This window comes from Nematostella vectensis, chromosome 6, assembly GCF_932526225.1.
Source record: "Nematostella vectensis chromosome 6, jaNemVect1.1, whole genome shotgun sequence".
Classification (NCBI taxonomy): domain Eukaryota; kingdom Metazoa; phylum Cnidaria; class Anthozoa; order Actiniaria; family Edwardsiidae; genus Nematostella; species Nematostella vectensis.
This window is the reverse complement of record NC_064039.1, coordinates 5,476,021-5,497,046: the sequence shown is the minus strand read 5'-3', so window position 1 is coordinate 5,497,046 and position 21,026 is coordinate 5,476,021. Positions and strand designations below refer to the sequence as shown.

Here is a 21,026-nt window from a genome sequence, read left to right as displayed (position 1 = left end):
TCGGGGCGGTATTTAACCATTACTTATTTGTATTACAGGTCGCAGAAGTTCGGGAGTACCTATTGAGCCAGGAGCTGGTGTCGGAGGGAGACCTTCACTTGGTCTCCTGTCAACTAGAACCGCCCCTAACCAGAAGGCACTCCGAGACGGACAAACCCACTGAGCCTAGCACAGTGCCTAAGCTTACTCGCTCCAACACTCTTAGTCGTGTTGGTGGAAAGACTTGCTTGGTCTTGAAGGAGGCTGCCGCTGTTAACACGGATTCGAATTGTTGAGGTGGATTACTTTCCCCAGTTGAGCTTTAAATGCCTAGCGTTGCTTATCCGCGGGTCGATTGCATTATGAGGGTGGCTGTACTGGAAACTCTGTGAAAATGGTGCGTGATGAAGGGGACATTAAACAAATTTCAAAACCCTCAAGGCTTTGGCATGAAACTCCTCTAAACGCGTAAGAAATAAGAAGGAACTTGTGAATTGGAAAATTGTGGGATTATTTTTTGCTACCAGGTTTGTTCGAATGCTGACAATCACTTCTTAATTAATCTGGGAGCTCGTCCCCAATGAAAATTCAGCAGTGCTGTGAAAGAAAAACAACTGTTTAGGCAGCGTTATTACAATATTGACTGGAAAGGCTCGGTCCTACTAAGAACAGCAACATTGTCGAAGACTCTACGAATAGATGAATTATGAATAGAAAGGTATATAATTATTTACATCGTGTACACATTTGGCAATTATGCTGTTTTGTAAAGAGATGTACATAGAACCCTAAATTTATTATAAATAATCATTTTGCTACTGCAAAATGCCATGTTTGAGTGTTAATGGAGAAGAAATTTCTTACTTTTTCAAACATCTAGAGGAAAAATAAAACTTCTGAAATTAGATATTTCTATAAAATAGATATACACGCAGATGGGGGATCTGCTTGTATGCGATTGTTCATAAAAAAAATAAAAAATAAATACTTGTTAGATAATATTTAAAAAATAATGTTAACAAAAAAATGTTAAAAACCCTTCATCATTATCTCGCTGTTGCTGCGGTTTTCAATAGTCTGCGAACTCTCGCCAACGATTTTCATTAGCCAAAAACATTTTGGCTTCCGTCATTCAACATATTTATAGCCTTTTCATTCACAAGCGCTGAAATGCCTTCCAAACACGCCACCTCTCCGCGAATGACAGAAGCCAGAAAGCGATTTAGCTGTTGGACGACAGTTCGCAGAATAATTAAAAATGCAGTAATGTTACCTATTTTTACAACACGGTTTATCTATGTAAGACGAACTATATGAAATAAATTCTTGAATTTGATGGATGTGTTAACTTCGCTACTAATGCTCCGAGCAGAGACTGCTTGACTTCGTGAACAATGTCTGATCATTGTTGGTGATTGACATTCCTTATAATTCGTTTAACTCAAATGACCCCGAAATGGACGTGCTCGTAGTTTTAAGGTTGTAAGTCGCGCAATACGTTTTAAGCAAAATCATTTTACTTTTTGTGTGTATGATTTAGTCTTTTGTTAGTGTTTTGTATTCAGCAAAACTTAATGTGCGCGCACTTAACAACTTTTCTTCGCAGTGGTGTCTACCGCGGTGATCCTAGATACTAATCAGATACTAAACAGATACTTAAAACGGTCAGGGGGGTACTTCATAAAAAAAATAAATAATAAAAATAGCTATTTACCGCTAGAATCGATGGAAAGGCATTATGATTATGGTTTCTTAAATTATTTACAGCAACTTCTGTAATTTGTATGTCTGAAGAATATTTTGTCTGGTTTCTGGTTTAGGCGCTTGTAAGTTTCTATACACAAGGAAATAGCTATAATATACATTTCTGAAACGTTTCTTTACCAATTTAGCGCTAAGTTATTGCTAAATTTTTAAACAGCTAATGTCTACTTTTGTACTTTTTGGCGCCGACATAATGTTTTCGAAGTTACAGACCACCAAAGTGGAAGTCACGTTGCCGGGGAAAATCAAATCATCCGGAAGACGTTTTGTTTTCCTTTTGAAATCTGCATATTTTTTGGACCAGTTTCTGATCTGTTAAAAAAAAAATGTTCTTACCCAGCTGCTATTTATACGAACAAATCCATATTCGCTTCCCCGTATTTTTTATCCAGTTTTATTAAACTATCTGTATGTGTAGGATCGCCTTTTAAATTTTTCACGCTAGCGATAACTGGAATATAAATTTAGCCTAAATCCGCTAAATAGCGGGGAAATCGCTGTAAAATAAATATGTCGACGTATTTCCAACTACCCTCTAATTCTATGCAGAAAATATGTAATTTTGAATATTTTTTGTTATCAACAAAAAATATCCCCCCTTCACTTGCTATTAGTTTCTGTTTAGTTTCTGATTAGTATATGTTTATTATCTAAGAAATTTTAGTATCTAGGATCACCGCAGTGTGGTGCTCCTGAGCGAGGTGGTCAAATTTACATCGCAGGGTGCGAAATTGACAAATGTCTTCTGAATATTGACTGACTGTTTTATCGGAAAGTCAATAGAAATATGGGCGATGCGATCATTAAGAGTAAAAAGAAACATCGACAAAAAAAAGACGCATCAGTCATAAAGACCAAGACAAAATATCCTATGATGAACCAAACACTGGTAGGTCTCGCATCTTTGAAAAGTACTTAATTATTTTTAAAATGCTATAACACTATGAACAATTCTAATATAGTTTTAATTTAACAAGTCGTGCCAAAGCACAAACAATGTATAATTACTTGTGAGCGTTTGTTTGCTTTCCTTTTCTGCATTGTCATTTGTTTGACTGTTACTGGATGGTTTTCTCTCTATTATCAAGCTATGGTAAGTGTTTGAATACCAGTGTGGCTGTATTCACAGGGAGCGGACCAACACGCCAGAAGCAGCGATCATGCTGTAAGCACTATCACTATAGATGGTGCTCTTGGTTTTCACCGCTAAACTAGGTAAGTCATTTAGCCCATCAGAACCACTCTTTACCTTAAAAAGTTTGGGTACTGCTACTCGACAAATTCTCCACTCAGCGACTACAGGGTGAAATTAGCAATTGCCCACATACTGCATGCCATGCTACAAGCCATTCCAAACTTTGTCATCCTTGGCTGATACCTTCATGTGTAAATTCCCCATTTACAGTAGAGCTTTCTCTTTTAAAATAACCTCTTTTCTATTTTTAAACGTTGGATCGGCTCATCCTATTATATGCGCGTTCGCAGGTTACGCATTTACAAATAGGGATCCTAGGTACATAATCGGCACATTCGTTTACCCTTCGCCTACCCCTCCTTGCAAGAAAAGCATTGACCAAAATGTGTTTAATTATGATGTTGGATCACTTTTAGTATTTCATACTTTTATAGCATATCATAAAATCCATTGAAAGCACAAATGTTAGTTTTAGTGACGATGACAGTCCTGGCCCCCTCGCTAATCCAGCGTTCCTTGCACCGAAATAAAAAGCTGGAAACCTCGAGCTTATCATTTACACACTGGAAATTCGGCGTTGCAAGGAAATTCATTTTTAAATTTTGTCGGAAGCCTAGATATATAATAAATCATTAATAATAAATATGTGAAACATTTTGCTTGCCCCCCTTCCCCCTGGCCCCTTCCTGATTTTTTAACATTTTAACATCTTTAAAATTATAAAATAAAATGTCAAACGCACCGAAGAAAATCATATTTGAAATGAAATTCTAATGGAATGTTAGTCTGACTGGTTTTGGTAACTATCTGCGCCTCCCATGCCCAGGCACCATTTACACGCGAATTCAAAACATCAACATTGTTCGACCTCGAGGCTGAATTAGACTATTATAAGGTATTTTTTATTGGAAAAGTGTACAGCTGTATTGGATTAACTCTGCAATTATTTATTTTCTTAGCATTGCTTATCGATGCGCAGAGGCCGCCAAAAAGCGTGGTTTTACAGTCTTTGGAATCCAAAACTTCGCTGAATGCTGGAGTGGCAGAGATGGGGAACTGACGTATATGCGACATGGACCTAGCCAAAACTGCTGGCAACGACTTCTGTCACCGACCCCGCGATGTAACAAGAGCGATACACTTGAATGTGTCGGAGCTCCCTCCGTCAACTACGTCTACACGCTACAGGAAGGTATCGTTGTACTTTCTCAAGTGAGATATTTGTTAATAAAGGTACGTGTCTAAAGGTGTAGGGGGTTATTACCTGAGTGTCAGGCCTGTTTTTCGTTCCCTATGGAGTATATAACAGAAAGCGAAAAAGACGGCCTGATGCAAATACTGTAAAATCTTCATTTCAAGGTTTTTCGTTCTCCAGTGATTGGCTAGATTCTATAATATCAAGGATCGTTCACCCACGATTGAGTAAGCTTTTCAAATCATAAAATCCTTTCAAACTGTTTTTTTTTAATTTTTGGCGCCTGTGTTTTTGACAGCAGCCTGAAAAAGGAGAGACAGGCGTCGCTTATAGTATTTGTGTTAGGCGTAGTTTTATTTTTCCTCTCCAATTTTAAAAAAATAGATCGCCTTATACTTGGCCTACGTTCCAAGTGGTCAGGACCCGCCATGGCGAGCGTGGGCTTAGTTGTGATTGAGGTTATGATTTGTGTATTTAGAAGAAGAAAAAGTCGAGTTTGATTACCTATTTCACTTAGGGTGTCATTTTTTCAACTGATCTCGAGATATGTGAATAAGTATTTGGCCTCACTTTAGACTCACGTTATTGCTAATTGAATTTAGTGATTTCGAAGCAATTAGCAATTTCATTGTGTAAGTAAATTATGATCAAAATCTGGGTTCAAAAGCCTCTGCATTCCCATCATGGATTTCGAAAAATGTGAGGCAAATGAAGTTGTCATTAAGCGAATTCTAGTCTCATGTAGTCCATTGTACTACAAAACAAAATATATACTTAACGCGCTTTTTATTTTCCTTTCACCTAAGACGATCCTTGTGGAAGCCATCTGTGCAAAAACGGAGCCACTTGTACATCAAAGCTTGGAAAGTATAGATGCTCCTGTCCAGACGGCTTAACCGGAAGACATTGTGAGACAGGTGAGAGTAAACTTTGGATCACTAATTCTGGATCGATTTAAATACTTGCAGCGAAAGGCAAACCTTTCAAATTTAGGGCATCAAATTATTAAATTAATTCAAATCCATCCAGAAGAAAATAATAAGAAGCTAATGAAAAATAAGACAAAAAAACAAAAAAAAACACTGGAGGGAAAACATAAGAAAAAGGGAAAGGAAATAAACATTTGGGTATTAATTTATAACTGTTAATAATGCACGTATTGTTGAAAAATGTATCAAAGTGTCATGGACCCATACAGACATTTAATCTGTGGTTGATTAATGACTTGTGGCGCTTTATCTATTTAGATTTGAACGAATGCAAACCGTCGAATCCTTGTAGAAATGATGGCACTTGTGTTAATACCTACGGTTCATACTCTTGCGCCTGTCCAACAGGACTTACAGGAAAGAATTGTGAAACAGGTAACGCACCGTCAACAAGTAAACCAAAATGTACTTCGAAGTTGTACAGCCATTGAAAAAACCTTATCCGGGATTATATTTGCTAGCATTCGGTGTTGAGATGCTGCGTACAATTTCGAGCCTACACCACAGCTGAACCATACCTGATCTTTTTTCACACAGATATCGATGAGTGCAAAATCACAAGTTCATGTAAAAACGGTGCGACATGTACCAACCTTCATGGTACCTACACGTGTATATGTGCTACTGGATATAAAGGAGAGCATTGCGAGAAAGGTGAGAATTAACGAACAATAAAATGACCTCGAATTACTCAAGTTACTTCTTATCCAGATGTGGATGAGTGTAAATCTTTAAATATAAATAATTTTCCTTGCAGTTATTTGCTCACTTATCTTCTTGATGTTTGTGATGTTTCTGATCCACAGATGTAAACGAATGTAGTCAAAACAGCCCATGTAGAAATGGAGCAACATGCTTAAATCTTCCTGGAGCGTACACATGTACATGTGCCAGTGGGTTCACGGGTAAACACTGCGAAAAAGGTAATCTCCCTTTTCTGGGTTATCCTTGAACCTTTCGTAGAATACAACATTTCCGTATATGCCCTCTTTATGTTGCAGATATCGATGAGTGCAAAGTGCAAAACCCATGTAGAAATGGTGCGACATGTATAAACTCCATTGGCGATTACCGATGTTCCTGCTGTCCTCCTTGCTTTACAGGACAGCACTGCGAGAAAGGTAATGGCATGAAGTTTCCCATCCCACATCTTTTCTCATCTTATTTTATGTGTTTGTCTATGTTATATTTGTTGCAGGCATCAATAAGTGTATTCCCTCGAGTAACCCATGTAAAAACGGAGCAACCTGCTCTAACCTTCATGGTACCTACACATGTACATATGCTACTGGGTACACAGGGAAGCATTGCGAGAAAGGTGAGATTAAGCCTAGTTCAGAATTCTTAGACGACTTCGAGGTATCCAATTTTTTTAGCAAAAGCTTTTTAGCGAGAAACACTGTGTGCCACCTTTGATAATTAAAGTATATCTCTGTTCCCAGACGTGGACGAGTGTGATATCAACCCTTGTTAGAATGGAGCGACCTGTATCAACAGTAACGGTGGTTACTCTTGCAGTTGTGCTAGCGGATTCACCGGCAAAGACTGTGACAAAGGTACTTTTGGTTAAAGTGAAGTGCCAAATTATATAATAAGGTTTGTGTATAGAAAAATCAAACTGTTATTTTTATCGTAGACGTCGATGAATGCACCCCTGGCAATAACCCATGTAAGAACAGAGCAACCTGTTCTAACCTTCATGGCACGTACACATGTACATGTGCTACCGGATACACAGGGAAACATTGCGAGAAAGGTAAAATTGAACACATTTAACATGCTTTAAATACGCAGACTACATTAAACGCAAATCATTCTTAAAGAAATGCCTTTTTATTAAAAGGTGGGAGAAAAATGTTTGAAATAGAATGAATTTTCTTTGCGGTTATTTGTATACCGTTATCTTCTTAATGTTTATGATTCACAGATGTAAAACGAATGTAGTCAAAACAGCCCGTGTAGAAATGGAGCAACATGCATAAATCTACCTGGAGCATACAAATGTACATGTGCCAGTGGGTTCACGGGTAAACACTGCGGAAAAGGTAATCTCCTTTTTCTTGGTTATCCTTGAACCTTTTGCAGAATACATAATTTTCGTATATGCCCCCTTATGTTGCAGATATCGATGAGTGCAAAGTGCAAAACCCATGTAGAAATGGTGCGACATGTATCAACTCCATGGGCGATTACCGATGTTCCTGTCCTCCTGGCTTTACAGGACAGCACTGCGAGAAAGGTAATGGCATGAAGTTTCCCATCCCACATATTTTCTCATCTTATTTTACGGGTTTGTCTATGTTATATTTGTTGCAGACATCAATGAGTGTATTCCTTCGAGTAACCCATGTAAAAACGGAGCAACCTGCTCTAATATTCATGGTACCTACACATGTACATATGCTACTGGGTACACAGGGAAGCATTGCGAGAAAGGTGAGATTAAGCCTAGTTCAGAATTCTTAGACGACTTCGAGGTATCCAATTTTATCAGCGAAAGCCTTTTAGCAAGAAATCACTGTGCCACATTTGATTATTAAAGTATATCTCTCATCCCAAGCGTGGACGAGTGTGATCAGTCGCCAAACAACCCTTGTAAGAATGGAGCGACCTGTATCAACAGTAACGGTGGCTACTCTTGCAGTTGTGCTAGCGGATTCACCGGCAAAGACTATGACAAAGGTACATTTTTTTGTATTTAAACTTTAGATTTTTAAAACACCCACCAAACCACAGGTAGCCCAAGCTTTTTATTTGTCCCTTATGATATTTAAGGTTAACATATGGCGAAAACCAAAATTAGTGAAAAATAAAAAACAACTTGTTGAAAAGACGTGTGTAGTCTAGTGTTGTGTTTATGTTTACTATTCAAGATTCAAGATTCACTATTTGAACTCTTACCAGAACGAAGTGAAAGGTAGGAAAGTAATTTTGGATATAACTCACGTTCCGTCCTCAAAAACACACTTTCTCCAGCTTAATCTCGCTCAAATCACGGCGACCTCCTAACAGATAGTTGGAGTCCAACTAGCTTAAACCTCAGCATCACACGATTTCCATTGCAAAGGAATCCGGCAGAATATTCGTCTTTTTGTCGTCGCAATATGCTTGACCACAGTGAAATATTATATAATGGCCATGGATTTTGCTTGGTTTAGGATGTTGGAAGCTGTTGGTGGGGGCAGGGTGTCTTTGCTTGCACACTATACACTTGCCATCTCATCTCATCTCATTTTCTTCTTTTTCTACGTTTTTCAAATAAACAAATATTGACTTCCTTTCATGAAAAATTCAATACCCTGGACTAACAGCCATATACTCCCGAACGAAATTTTATTATGAGGTGATCCATTTAAATATGTATCACGTCTGTGAATATCTAAATTCTTGGCGAAGTTATTAAAGCCATATTTAAAGTCTTAGTTAACCGCCATTTACAAAGTGTGAAAAAGGACCCAGTTCTATCGTGAAAGTTGGGAAGACAATTCTTATTTTCGATTAAATTTGGCATATAAAGTGTTAAAAATTTGTCTTTTTAGAAATGGCTATTGCGAGATCTTTTCACATAGTTAGTCTTCCGGCAGGTCACTCTCGCAGGCCTGGTCACCATGCTCCGTCACTTGTGGCAATGACAATGAGACTCGTACCAGGACCTGCTCTAATCCGCATCCAAGTGGATTGGGAAGAAACTGCGATCGACTGGGACTGGCGGTGAAGTACAGAGCATGCGCTAACAAGGCTTGCCCCATGACCCCTAAGGGTAAACCCATTTCTCCGCTGGTTTATGATATCAGAATGTATAAGTTGAATTGAAGTCGTAGTCTTATACCCAAATTCGTTGTTGCGCGACCTCCCAGAATCGAAAATTTCTTTCTTCGTTTGGGAATAGCGCGTAGTCAATCAAACCAAACAATCAAAACCAGACAAATCGCCCCCAAAACTTGTCTCACTACGCGCTATTCCCAAACAAACGAGACAAGGATTTTGGATTCGCCGAGGTCGCGCAACAACGAATTTGGCTGTAATGTTAAAACTTCAGCACTATTCACGCCTTCAATTCCAAAATATTTCTAAGGAATCTTGCAAACAATTCTTAACTCTGAGGGAGCTTACTTCTAGAGCTATTCACACACCTTGGAAGTTTTGTAGTGCCGTGCTTGTGTCCTTGATAGGCTACGAAAAAAGGATTTTAGGGGTGGCAGTGAAAAACGGGTGATACATTAGTTGATTAAGGGGATCTCGCAAATTGATTCCATTGCTTTCAAGACTAGTGTTACATAGAGTAAAAGCGTATTCCACTGGGAAAATTCGGGTCACACGAAAATAACAGCTTTCGTGCGACTTTTCTGGAATAGGCTACAAGAAAAAGCGTTCTTGTCAATGACCTTTACCTGTTTTTTTGTTCCATAGTTTGCCGCAAGGCGCTTGAACTTGGACTTCTTGGAATCATCCTAGACGGATCGGGAAGTGTGGGTAACGACCATTTCATGTCCACAAAGGTATTCCTCGCCTTCAGGTTCGTAGACTACCTGTCCGTATCACCCACCGGTACGCATGTGGGAGTCATCCTCTACAGCAAGACCGCTGACATGCGCATCGCGCTCTTCGAGTCCCAATATCATCAGGTAGGGAAGGGATTACCTTAACCTCCTCCGCAGGCAACTCTATTGGCAAAAAAGCGCTGTGAGCGGTTTGGGCTAGCTGTGTTTCGGTCATCTGGAAAGTGAGGGGAGTGGGGACGAGAGGCGGAGCCCAAGAAGTTTTGCTTCCTACACAGGGAGCCCGGTTCGCGTTTTCGTTTTTTTCCGTATTGTCTTTTCTCTTTTTAAGAGATACCTGCCGAGGAGGCTAGGGGGATCGTAGCCTCCCAATATCTTTGGTTTGTTGGAAGATGCTGTGAAGTACTCCGTCAACATTTTCTTTGTCTTGTGTAGCGTAGCCAGCAATGCCAACACCAGCCATGTTTGCGCTGTCTGTAGGGGGCTTTTCTTAGTCAACTATAAACTTATTGAGTGGCCATTGACTGTTGTCTGAACGGACCTTTCTAAGCCGATAAACTTATTCAATAACCATTGTCTGTTGTTTGCACGAGGCTTTTTTAAACCAATAGAAACTTGTTATGTGATCATCGACTTTTATTGATGTGTCGATTAAAGAAATCAGATCACGTTAATGCATCAGCCTAGTTTAGTTTATACCGATATCCTGAACATTTCAGGCCTCCATGTTGAAAGCTGGTATCATAGGACTCGAGTTCCCGGATGGCGACACAAGGACAGACCACGCCCTCAGATTAGCCGGTCAGCGGATGTTTACTAGCTCGGCTGGCGACAGATCAGGCAAGGCAAACGTTCTTGTAGTAATAACGGATGGGAAGACTGGGCCCGACAGCCGACCATATAAGAAAGTTCTGGCGCCACTAAAGGTAAGTGATGACGCGTAGACTGGACACTAGACACTATTCCCATTGTTCTCCGTTGTGCGAGACAATGTGCACAGTCACAAAAAAATGTCAATTTCTGTAAAATTTATCGTCTACAGATAAACTTTCTATCATAACATTTTCCGATATTCGTCATCTCATGATCAAAATGTTGTGGGATCACGCCCCTCGAGTCCGCGACTGCTAAAAGTGTCCGCGAAGTATCCGCGACTGCTAAAAGTGTCCGCGAAGTATCCGCGACTGCTAAAAAACAAAAAATGTACACTTAAGAGTGAATGTTGCTTGCAACAAAATATAAATCCAAAGAGTGAATGTATTAATTACTATTTTTTAAATTCCTGTAGGCGAAAGGGGTGACCGTCATCGCAGTGGGTGCCGGGAGTAAGATCAATGACGCTGAGTTACTAGAGATAGCAATGGAAAAGAAATAAAATGTCATTCACGTCAGCCGCGCTAGGAGCCTGGGCTCAAGTCTTGGAGTACTTCTTGACCGGATTTGCAGATAAAAGCCCGCAATGGCACACGGGATATCTTGGATGACTGTCATTAAAATCTAATATTGCATTGTTTTGTTGTTGTTTCATTTTTTCCCATCGCGCAAACGGGTTCACCGTCACGTGAACCGTGACTGCGCGCATTTTGAATCTAATGCTTAAAGGTTGGTTCTCACTTGGACGTAAGCGCAAGAGAACGCAACTGCTTGATTTTCTTGCGTTTATGTTTGACCGATTCTCACTTGTTGCGCTTACGCTTGCGCTTGCATCCTAGTGAGAACCACCCTTAATTGATCAGGCGACGATTACAAAGAAAATCGCCAAAAAGCGCTTTTGGCCTATATCCATGTGAATTTCTGCTAAATCAATTTCGTTATAACTTGAAAGGTTTTTTTTATAACTAAAAGTTCACGCCTTTTTGAATTAACAGATCAACCTAGAGAAAAGTCTTTTTTAGCGATTTTTTGTAGAGAAAAAGCTTATCATCTTTGCCCACGTTTACAGGATCTTTTCTGTACGACCATGCGACTGGTAAAAAGAACCAGCAGAAATAATTATCCCTTTCTTGGTAATATGATTTCGAGTAATCTGCCAACTCGTGTTCGTGAAATCCAATCTACAAAATACATTTAAGACTTCCGTCAGTCACAAGCTCCAATGACGCCATCTCACAGTAATGCGAGGGTACTAATTAAGCGGTCTTTGCATTTTAGAAGTCGTGGCGAGAGTTCTCGGAATGCTCAAATCACAGTTATCTCTGGTCGTTCTTCTTCTTTTCTTTTTCGTTGTTTTACGCTGTTTGTATTTGAAGTAGCAGTAAGCTTGAATACCTTACAAAGTCTTTTATTTGCGTGTGTCGTCTCTATCAAGATATCATTCACTTTTCCCTTTCAATGTCATTCAGAGTTCCTAAGAGAACCACATAACACCAAGATGTAAAATCGCTGGGGCTGAAGGAAATATTGTTAATGACCTATTTATGGTCCTAGCATCATTACGAATAGAAACATGGCGGAAAGGTATGCTTTGATAACCAATTCGTATATATAAACTGTGAAATATATACATAGGTAATTGGTAGTTTTTTCCCTTCGTATATCGAATGCTTGAGAGACGAGTTTTCCAGTTTTGTGTCTCATTTCAGTTCGTATCGATTCGTTTTTCGCTTTCAAAGATGTTTGTCTTGTTATGCTCGTCAAATGCACTGCGCATTGTGTTTGCATTATATGGGGTCTTCGATAACTCCTTCCTTCTCATTGGCAACCCCGTCGATGCCAGCGGGACACATGAAGCATCAGTCTTGTTATTTCATTAAATTTAAAAGTTACTTCAAATAATGCGTATTATACCTTAACTTACTATACTGACCTGACCTTACACTCTTATCTAATGTAACATATGCATGATATTGTATTTTACTACACAAATTAGAATTTGTATGGGAGGCTTAGGCTTGAAATCATTTTGTCACTCTTTTGAAATACCCTGCACGACAGGTTCACGGTTAGCTACGTTCACGCAACCATCTCTACAGATCACAGAAATGCACTCAGCGGGAGTCCCTGCCACATAACAGAGAAAATATTAACTTTGAACTCTAAGAGAAAAGAACGTTGAGTGGTGTATAAATATTCATGGTTAAATTGTGTCAAAAAACGAAAATCAGCCTGCTGGCATCATTCAAGCCAACACCTTGTTGGAACAAAGTCCATCATGGCGGAGCTGAACGCATCTCTGCTGATGAGTAAGGTGCAGTCGGACTTGGAGATTTTGAAAAGCAACAATGATCAGATCTTCCTTATTGTAATGGGAATGCTGATTTTTTGTAAGTAAACACACCCACCGCCTTTTTATAGCATTTTTTTTTTCTACTGATATGCCACGGAAGCACCGTTGTCACCATTCAGAAGCCTGTAGTTCGGCTTCTGCATTTCTGGTAAATTGAATATCGACTTGAATGGAAAAGAGCATGTTTCTTATCATCTTTTTACCTCTAAATCACCAAAATAAAATGCTTTTTAGAAACTATGGTATTTTTAACGAGCCCTTTTTACACTTGGCTTTGAATGCGTTACGAGGAAGCCTTTTTACGGAGGTGGTTGTGTTTTTTTTTTTTATTATTTTGTATTTCTATGCTTTGTTCTACTTGTTTGTTAAAGGGTTTAAGCGTTATCAAATCTCCAAATGGAAAACTTATTGTTTTTCCTAAAAGAATAATATCCTGAAACTGTTGTGTGAAATAAACATTAAACGCGATTCAAAACAGACGACGGAAATTTGAGTGCGCGAACACATGGAATACACGGAACAACTCACACCGCCATTTGTGTCACGAAAATGTCAAAAATGATAGAAACAATAAAATGGATCGATGTTTTATTCACTGTGAAACATTTCTTATTACACTTTCCGAGGTTTAAATGAGAGAAGGCTTCATGCTTTTTTGGTGTCATTTTTAAGGCATCTCGTCAATGAAGATGGGTTCCGCTACGGGGCCTTAGGGATTCATTGTGCTGTGTTAAGGCCCTGTCACGCATAACGATGCGTGACAAAGAGACTGTTTTGATCCCTTCATCTCGTGCTCTCAAATAAAGCGATGGGGAACCCGCCAAAAATTCAGTAAAAAATATATATCACATTGCGTCATTGTTATTATAAGAAATGTTCCTATAGCATATTCGGCTCTGGCTAAAGGAAGACTGCGCTATGAGAAGCTTTTTGGAAATACGTGAATAACCTTACGATTGGCGTCAGAGGCTACGCGACCATCCTTTCAGTAAACAGGCCAGCGTAGTATTCAACGTGCATTGCACCAGCAATGGCACAACTCCCTTATTGCACCTAGTTCCCCGGGGATACTAGACTACAAACATGACAGGGGGTGGGGGGCATTCTGAAAGACCCTAGAACTTTCATAATTACTGCCCAAAAATATCAGACTTCCAAGTACTAATTCCACGATGAAATTCTATAGTAGAAATGACAATGCGTGCTAATCATGTAAGTAAGTTCTGTCAGACCCCCCGACATGTTCGTATTAGAGTCCCCGACCCTTGCTCACACGTCGTTAACGCAATTCTTGTGGTATTTTCAAACAAACAAACGTTTGTTTGGTTTTAGAAACCATGATTTTTCTATTCTCACGTCAGTACACATTCCGCATGCAACCATTCTCCCTCCAAAATAAACAAACTCACGCGGGCTCATCCGTTTCATACTCTTATTATAACAGAGGAAAGGAAAATTCTGAATATTCTTTACAACGCAAAGATCGTTAACACACATTTGACGTTATAGCTCCCATAATGGCTATCGCAAACTCAACTGCCGACAAGGTTTATTTGGATTTGACTGCCTTGCAAAAAAGTAACGATCAGATATTTCTTATCCTAATGGGAATGCTGATATTTTGTAAGTACAACAAGGTAGAATTTTAGCTATTTAAGTCTTAGATCCTTTAATTGTTGCATGTTTTCAAAAGTAAAGATCTCTGTTTGAGCTGCTCATCATGTAGGAACATACAACATTCGCTTGGTTTGAGTCACTTGAGTACAAAGACACAGTTCACTAAATCCAGTGCCTAGAATAGTATCTGGATGATAGAAAGAATATCTTATTTCCACATTTTTGCTTGATAAATGTGTTTATAATGAATCAACAATATACTTTCCCCCTGTTCTTTCTTTCTTTTTTTTTGGTTTACTTTGTTTTTGATTTATTTATCATTTCAGTCATGCAATGCGGATTCGCGTTTCTGGAGGCCGGGGCAGTCCGCTCTAAGAACACCACCAATATTCTTATCAAGAACGTTCTCGACGGCTGTAAGTAATCTACACTCAGATGGTGTTTGATGGTGATTGCCATGTTTCATCGCGGAATACTCGGTCTGTTAATCCGCCTCCATCTAGGGTTTGGGGCTACGGGCGGTCCCGCAGTTGAGAGTGGGAGGGAGGGGAGGGGGAATAGACGACAGGCTGCATTGCATAACTATTGTTAGAGGAGTTGAGTGAGGGGAGTGCGGAGCGAGTGGGGCTTTAAAAGTGATTTACTAACATTGCTGTTAATCCCCCCTCGCCTTTGGTCTAAACCTTTACAAGCAAGGGACCTAAAATACACGTAAACGTCATATGTTATATTTAAAATCAGGTTGCACTCGAGAGAATCCATATATCATTTGCTTACTGCAGCATCTTTACTGATTTGCTTCCGACATTGCCCCATGATCAGGCGCGTACACAGGGGGGTGCGCATTCCTTATTAAGGAATCTTCAAATTCTATGCTTTTTCCATATGATAGCTATGACCGCGCACCCCCCCCCCCCCTCGGCTAATTATGGGTACACTGCTGACGATGCCATCTAAACACAAACCCAACGATAAAACGAGACCTACGACACGTGGATTTTCAGTGCAACCTTATTCGCAATCGGTTCATATGTGCCTCCTCCTTTATGAAATGCCATTGACACGCCCCTGTAGTGGCATCCCAACGTTTACATTTACTTATTTACTTACAACAATGGATAATCTTAACTCTGGTCTGTTTCATTGTAGTTCTGGGCGCATTGGCATATTGGTTGTTCGGCTATTCGTTCGCATTTGCAAATGAAAGTAACGCGTTCATCGGACACTGGAATTTCGCTATGTCTTACCTCCCACTTAACCTCTTCTCCAAATGGTTTTTCCAATTCGTCTTTGCTGCAACCGCGGCCACTATTGTAAGCGGTGCCATGGCAGAGAGGACAGAGTTCATGGCATATCTGTTCTACTCGTGCCTTCTGACTGGTGAGTAAGACCTAAATATTATCAGTGGCAGCGATGAATAAAACGAACCTTTCTCTAAAAACAAAACAATGAAGACAACCACAAGTGAATGGCATTTCCAAATGTGCCATCGATGTAATTATATCACTTCCACATCTCGAAGAATAAGTAGAATAGGCATATAAATATCCGTCAACTTAGGAGTAAAAAACATAACGTAAATTGATATATATAGAAGTCCACTGACTGTATATCATTATTCATCAAGGGTGGTTAGTGTTAGCATACTTCAGCCTCTATTTTCACGAACAATGCTCATTTTCTCTTGTATATCCACTGTAAATTTGTAAATTTAGCGGACGACTTTATTTCGATATTGAATAAATACGTGTAATTTTTCTTGGAACAGTCCGCATCTCAGCGGATTCCCCTCCTGGCAATATTGCAGCCAAAGTCCAGGGTGTTGCTTGTTTATTTCTAGGATTCATTTATCCTGTCGTAACGCACTGGGGATGGGATGGAAACGGGTGGCTTAGCAAAGGCCTGAATTACGATGATGGTGGTGTCACAGTCAATGTACCGTATCAGGTAAGGAGCCCAAATATGGGCGGGTCCATAAAGGGGGTTCTGTCCCGAGCGAGGGGGGTGGGATGGAGGTGGGGGAGGGAGGAAAATTCAAATAAGCGACCAATTTACTACCGTTAAAAGGCTGCAAAATATTAAATAAGTCTATCGAACGAGTCTATCGAACTAGGAAATGATAAACCCAGGGGTTTAGAGGGACGGATCAGTAGAACCCCTCCCGAAAAGCAAAATATAAAGACAGGAAAAAAATATAAAAATTCTCGCAGGCCTATCTTACCCCCAAAAAGGTTTTTGCAGTAAGAAAAAAAATCGTGCAAACCTGAGGCTTCGGAAAAAATTCGGGCCCTCCCCATTTTTCTACTGCGTCCGTCAAAACAGCGGCAGCAATGTTTATTCCGAGAAATCGTTTTTCACATTTATAAACAAGGAATGCGAGATCAGATGGCTTTATCTATCTGTCTATAAAGGTCTAAAATATGTGTGATTCTTAAAAACTGTAAATGCTTTGCAATTTTCAGGACTTTGCGGGCAGCGGTATTGTTCATGTTGTTGGAGGGACATGCGCACTAGTCGGCGCCGCCATACTCGGACCCAGGATTGGCCGTTTTGTGAATGGAAAGCCCGTCACAATCCCCGGACACACAGTGCCCGTATGTTGTAATAATTCATTTCAACTAAGCACATAGTTGTTATCCCTCTCTATCCACAGATGAATGCTTGGATTATCGTAATGATTCAAATAAGCGCCCGGGGCTTATTTATTTTTTCGGCTTTTTAGGCGGGCGCTTATTGGAGATGGAGCGCTTATTGGAGAGGGAGCGCTTATTGGAGAGGGAGCGCTTATTTTACATCGCCGAAAAATACCAGCTTTTGAATGGACTGAGAACAAAACTTGTGCTAATATGGATAAAGAAGTTGAAGGAATAATAAACAGGCCCGTGTCGTAATGTGAGCATGTCAATGCGAGCAAAATTTACAACGTTCAGGTGGTGCATTTGTTGAGATTATTTAGAGGGGATGGGAGGGGGGGCTTATTTCATTTATATTCTATTATCTTTTATTCTATTTTCTATTATATCGTCTAGACTCTCAACATTATTTTCACATTAGCAGTTCTAAGTTCCTCTCTATCCACAGATGACCGCTTTGAGTTAGGTTATATCGTCTTACAGCATTATTATAAACTTAGGTAGTTCTAAGCAGTCCTTTCTCCATTCACAGATGACTGCCTTGGGAGGGTTCATCTTGTTCATGGGGTTTCTCGCCTTCAACGGCGGGTCTCAAGCCCAGATGTCGCAGGCCGGAGACGCGGAGGCTGTTGCTTTATCTGTCGTCAACACTATCATCGCCGGTGAATAATATCCTCGTCAGCCTGACACCCGCATTTAGTATTTGATGCGCAATATAGTTTAGCTATTTCCTTATGAAAACAAAACGTGAAAACACACAGGTTTCATAGTAATAGAGTGCGGGACTATTTGTGCTATAAACTAAACCATCATTATTTGCTAAGGTAGAAACAAGATCAAGGGCTTATATTAAATGCTAAAGCCCGTTGCAAACTGCGCCAGTACCTACCAGCATTGCTGGCAAATTTTCGCTTGACTGACTATAGGACAGAGGAAATGTCAAAATGGGAAATGGACTTTCTGACATTTCCTGTCTTGTAGACAGTCGAGCAAAAATTCGCCAGCAATGCTGGCCGGTGCTGGCGCAGTTTGCACAGGGCTAAATTCGAGCTCCTTGCAGCTTTACGCTTCCGTGCACGTTCGGATGTTGCTGGTCTGACACAACTTTTTTATAAGCCTTTGTTGTTTTTCAGGTGCTGGTGGTGCGGTAACTGCGCTTTTTATTAAGAGAATTGTACCCGGGGCGGGAAAGAACTGGAGTCTGTTGACGACTATCAATGGCGGGCTAACAGGAATGGTAAATCACATTAAATTACATTACAGTACTAGTATAAAACTATGTATAAAGAATTACTCGAGTGTATCAATATGCTGTAAAGTCGCCATCTGTGCTGGTTATGACTATCTCTGTTTCCCTGTAAGGTCGCCATCTATGCTGGTTATGACTATCTTTGTTTTCCTGAGAGGTCGCCATCTGTGCTGGTTATGACTATCCCTGTTTTCCTGTGAGGTCGCCATCTCTGCTTGTTATGACTATCTCTGTTTTCCTGTGAGGCCGCCATCTGTGCAATGACTATCTTTGTTTTCCTGTAAGGTCTCGATCTGCGCTGGATGTAACGCAGTGTACCCGTATTGCGCGCTTGTCATCGGTATCCTCGGTGGAATGACGTACGTACTCTGGAGCGCGGCAATACTGAAGATGAAAATTGATGACCCTCTTGACTCTTGCCCTGGTAAGTAATACTAGCAAATTATACATGAAACTTGACTTGGATACACGGATTTCGCCTCAAACGCGCACCCGAAAGGGGAAATGAAGAAGCGAGTCCTAACAATGGACTACTTGTCCATTAACCATTAACGACCTATATCACATACTCGAGCACGGCTCGTAATAATTCTGAAAAAGGAATTGCATCGTTAATATGATTCGGCAATCAAAGGTGAACTGTATTCTCCCCGTGTTCGGGTAAAGACAATAAATTAACGAATACTTTATCTCACTTCAGTGCATATGGGCGGTGGAGTATGGGGAGTTTTGGCCGTTCCATTGTTTAACTACAAAACAGGGATTCTCTACCGGTGGAATAAATACTCGTTCTACGCTTGGGCCTGGAACATCGTAGGTCTGTTGGCCATCATGGCCTGGTCTGCAGGCTGCGCCGCACTTATGTTCGGGTTTTGCCATTTAATTGGGAAGTTGCGAGTTCCTGAAGACATTGAAAGGAAAGGTAAGACTTTATTGTTACCTGTTATGGACCTCATAATCGTCATCGTTCCACCATCATCCACATCATCGTCATCATTATAATCACCATTGACGTAATTATCATAAGAACTACCTTCATTTTAATCAATTAAAAATATCAACATCGTCGTTTTCATTAATATTTCAACGACATCAAGTCACTGTTATCAGCTCCTTTAACATCATTTTATCCTTATTCTTTTCTTCTTAATCATCCAGATATGGATCACTTTAATAATCAATTATAAACTAACGATCAATTATGATTATCATCATCAGACCAAAAACATTTCAAGATTACTACCCAGTAACTATAATTTTCATCTCAAAACATTTCTTTTCAGGTCTCGACATCCCCAAGCACGGCGAGCCCGCTTACCCCGTGGTAAGTTACGGCGATGGGTGGAACATGGAGGAGTACCAGCTTGGCCCCGGCGGCTTTGTCGACAAATCGAGGCACGTGAATGGGAACTCTTCCGAGCAGGGACCGGTCGAAGCGATTGCTATCGGGAAACTAGACGGAGACAAACGCACCAACGGCGATAGCAGCCCTCCCGGGAGAGTCAACACGGGTTTCTAGAGTACTTCAACAGTACGGGAACGACACATAGAATACGTAATAACACACGCTTCTAGATTACTTCAACAGTCGATAGACGTTTCGACGGTTAGTAACACACAAAGAAAAGTCAACATGGTCTTGTAGAAAATTCCAGCAAATGTACAGCATAGCATAGCGAATTTTTTTCGACATGTTTTGGGCTAGGTTTGTTGTCCTATTATGGATATTCAATTTTCCCAGTGTTCAAAGTTAAAATGGGTTACGTAGAGCATGTGCCATTAGTGGGCGAAATCTTCTCAAGAAAACTTGAATATCCTATGTATTTTGATCACACAATGAAGCAATGTAAATAAGCTCACAGAAGTAATCAATCATTATATTTTCCAATGTTACTGTTGATAAACTCTGTATAACGACGGCTGTGTCACTTGTAAATGCTTAAAAAAATAAATGGGTCTGATGTTGCCTTGTCTTTTTTATGTCCAACATTTTGAAATTGCTATTCAATATAACTGCTTTACTTGTGCTCGGGATTTTGTAGATGGAGGTCGCTGGGCTACCTGTGTACGATCAGAACGCAACTTTATTAAAGAACCTGAGCCAGCCGCAGGTATAGAACTATGGCATAACTAAAGCGACTCTGTATTTGTGGTCATCGCGCAGGATCCCTTTGTGGACGCATAATGTCTCCTCGTAATAATTACACAAGAATATGCCTTTGCATTATCCGAGAATGCTAAATTATTTGTAAAACCTCGACAGTTACTTTAAAAATCCTCAATAATTCGACTTTTGTGTTTGCTTATAATATTATCACGGGAACCCAGTGTCTCTTTAATTTCGCGAGCTTTTCGCTAGGACAAAAAAATTAAGCTTGCACCCGCGAATCAAGGTATCATTACCCGCAGTGGTTCATGGGTAACGTTTGAATGGCTGAATCCTGGTCTCTGAACGCGATGTGGACGTTTACAGGCACATAAACAAGAATGCTAAAGCTTTACCAACCTGTCTTTGTTTTGATTAGCCTGCTAGCCGAATAACCCACTACGACAGCCGGCTAGCAGGCTATGTTTTGGTTCACGTTTATTTTATTATTTATTTTATACCCATGAAGCACTGCGTGGAGGAGACACATAGAGTCTCTCTCACGACAAATCGTCCCGTCAAACCTACAACATC

The 21,026-nt window shown here is 40.2% G+C and overlaps 2 protein-coding genes, 1 long non-coding RNA gene and 1 pseudogene across 6 annotated transcripts in view; 3 read left to right on the top strand and 1 right to left on the bottom strand.

Moving 5' to 3' along the window:
- The window catches only part of LOC5521422, a 30,905-nt gene extending 29,961 nt beyond the window's left edge, over positions 1 to 944 (top strand). For both annotated transcript variants that reach the window (XM_048729626.1, XM_032366783.2), the window contains exon 36: positions 39 to 944. In XM_048729626.1, the coding sequence (XP_048585583.1) occupies positions 39 to 275 (237 nt within the window). In that variant the 3' untranslated portion in view covers positions 276 to 944. The remainder of the gene's footprint in view (positions 1 to 38) is intronic.
- Positions 945 to 1,444: 500 nt separating this feature from the next.
- On the top strand, positions 1,445 to 11,132 carry LOC116604391 (annotated as a pseudogene).
- LOC125568114 lies at positions 7,823 to 9,646 on the bottom strand. Its single transcript, XR_007312108.1, has 3 exons — positions 9,514 to 9,646; positions 9,256 to 9,295; positions 7,823 to 8,367 (listed from the first exon to the last, which is right to left on the bottom strand). It is a non-coding gene; the product is annotated as an uncharacterized LOC125568114 (long non-coding RNA).
- Positions 11,133 to 12,570: 1,438 nt separating the features above from the next.
- Positions 12,571 to 20,311, top strand: LOC5521421 (putative ammonium transporter 1). Of its 3 annotated transcripts, none has more exons than XM_001641281.3 (10): positions 12,571 to 12,884; positions 14,791 to 14,880; positions 15,614 to 15,844; positions 16,305 to 16,411; positions 16,927 to 17,058; positions 17,630 to 17,759; positions 18,231 to 18,334; positions 18,632 to 18,770; positions 19,047 to 19,268; positions 19,630 to 20,311. In XM_001641281.3, exons 1-10 carry the CDS (start codon positions 12,773 to 12,775, stop codon positions 19,863 to 19,865), a joined length of 1,503 nt encoding a protein of 500 aa, XP_001641331.1. In that variant the 5' UTR covers positions 12,571 to 12,772; the 3' UTR covers positions 19,866 to 20,311. The 3 variants fall into 3 exon arrangements, with proteins under 3 accessions (XP_001641331.1, XP_048585585.1, XP_032222678.1); XM_048729628.1 differs by lacking the exon at positions 12,571 to 12,884 and adding an exon at positions 13,843 to 14,059; XM_032366787.2 differs by lacking the exon at positions 12,571 to 12,884 and adding an exon at positions 14,201 to 14,470.
- The last annotated feature ends 715 nt before the right edge of the window (positions 20,312 to 21,026 follow it).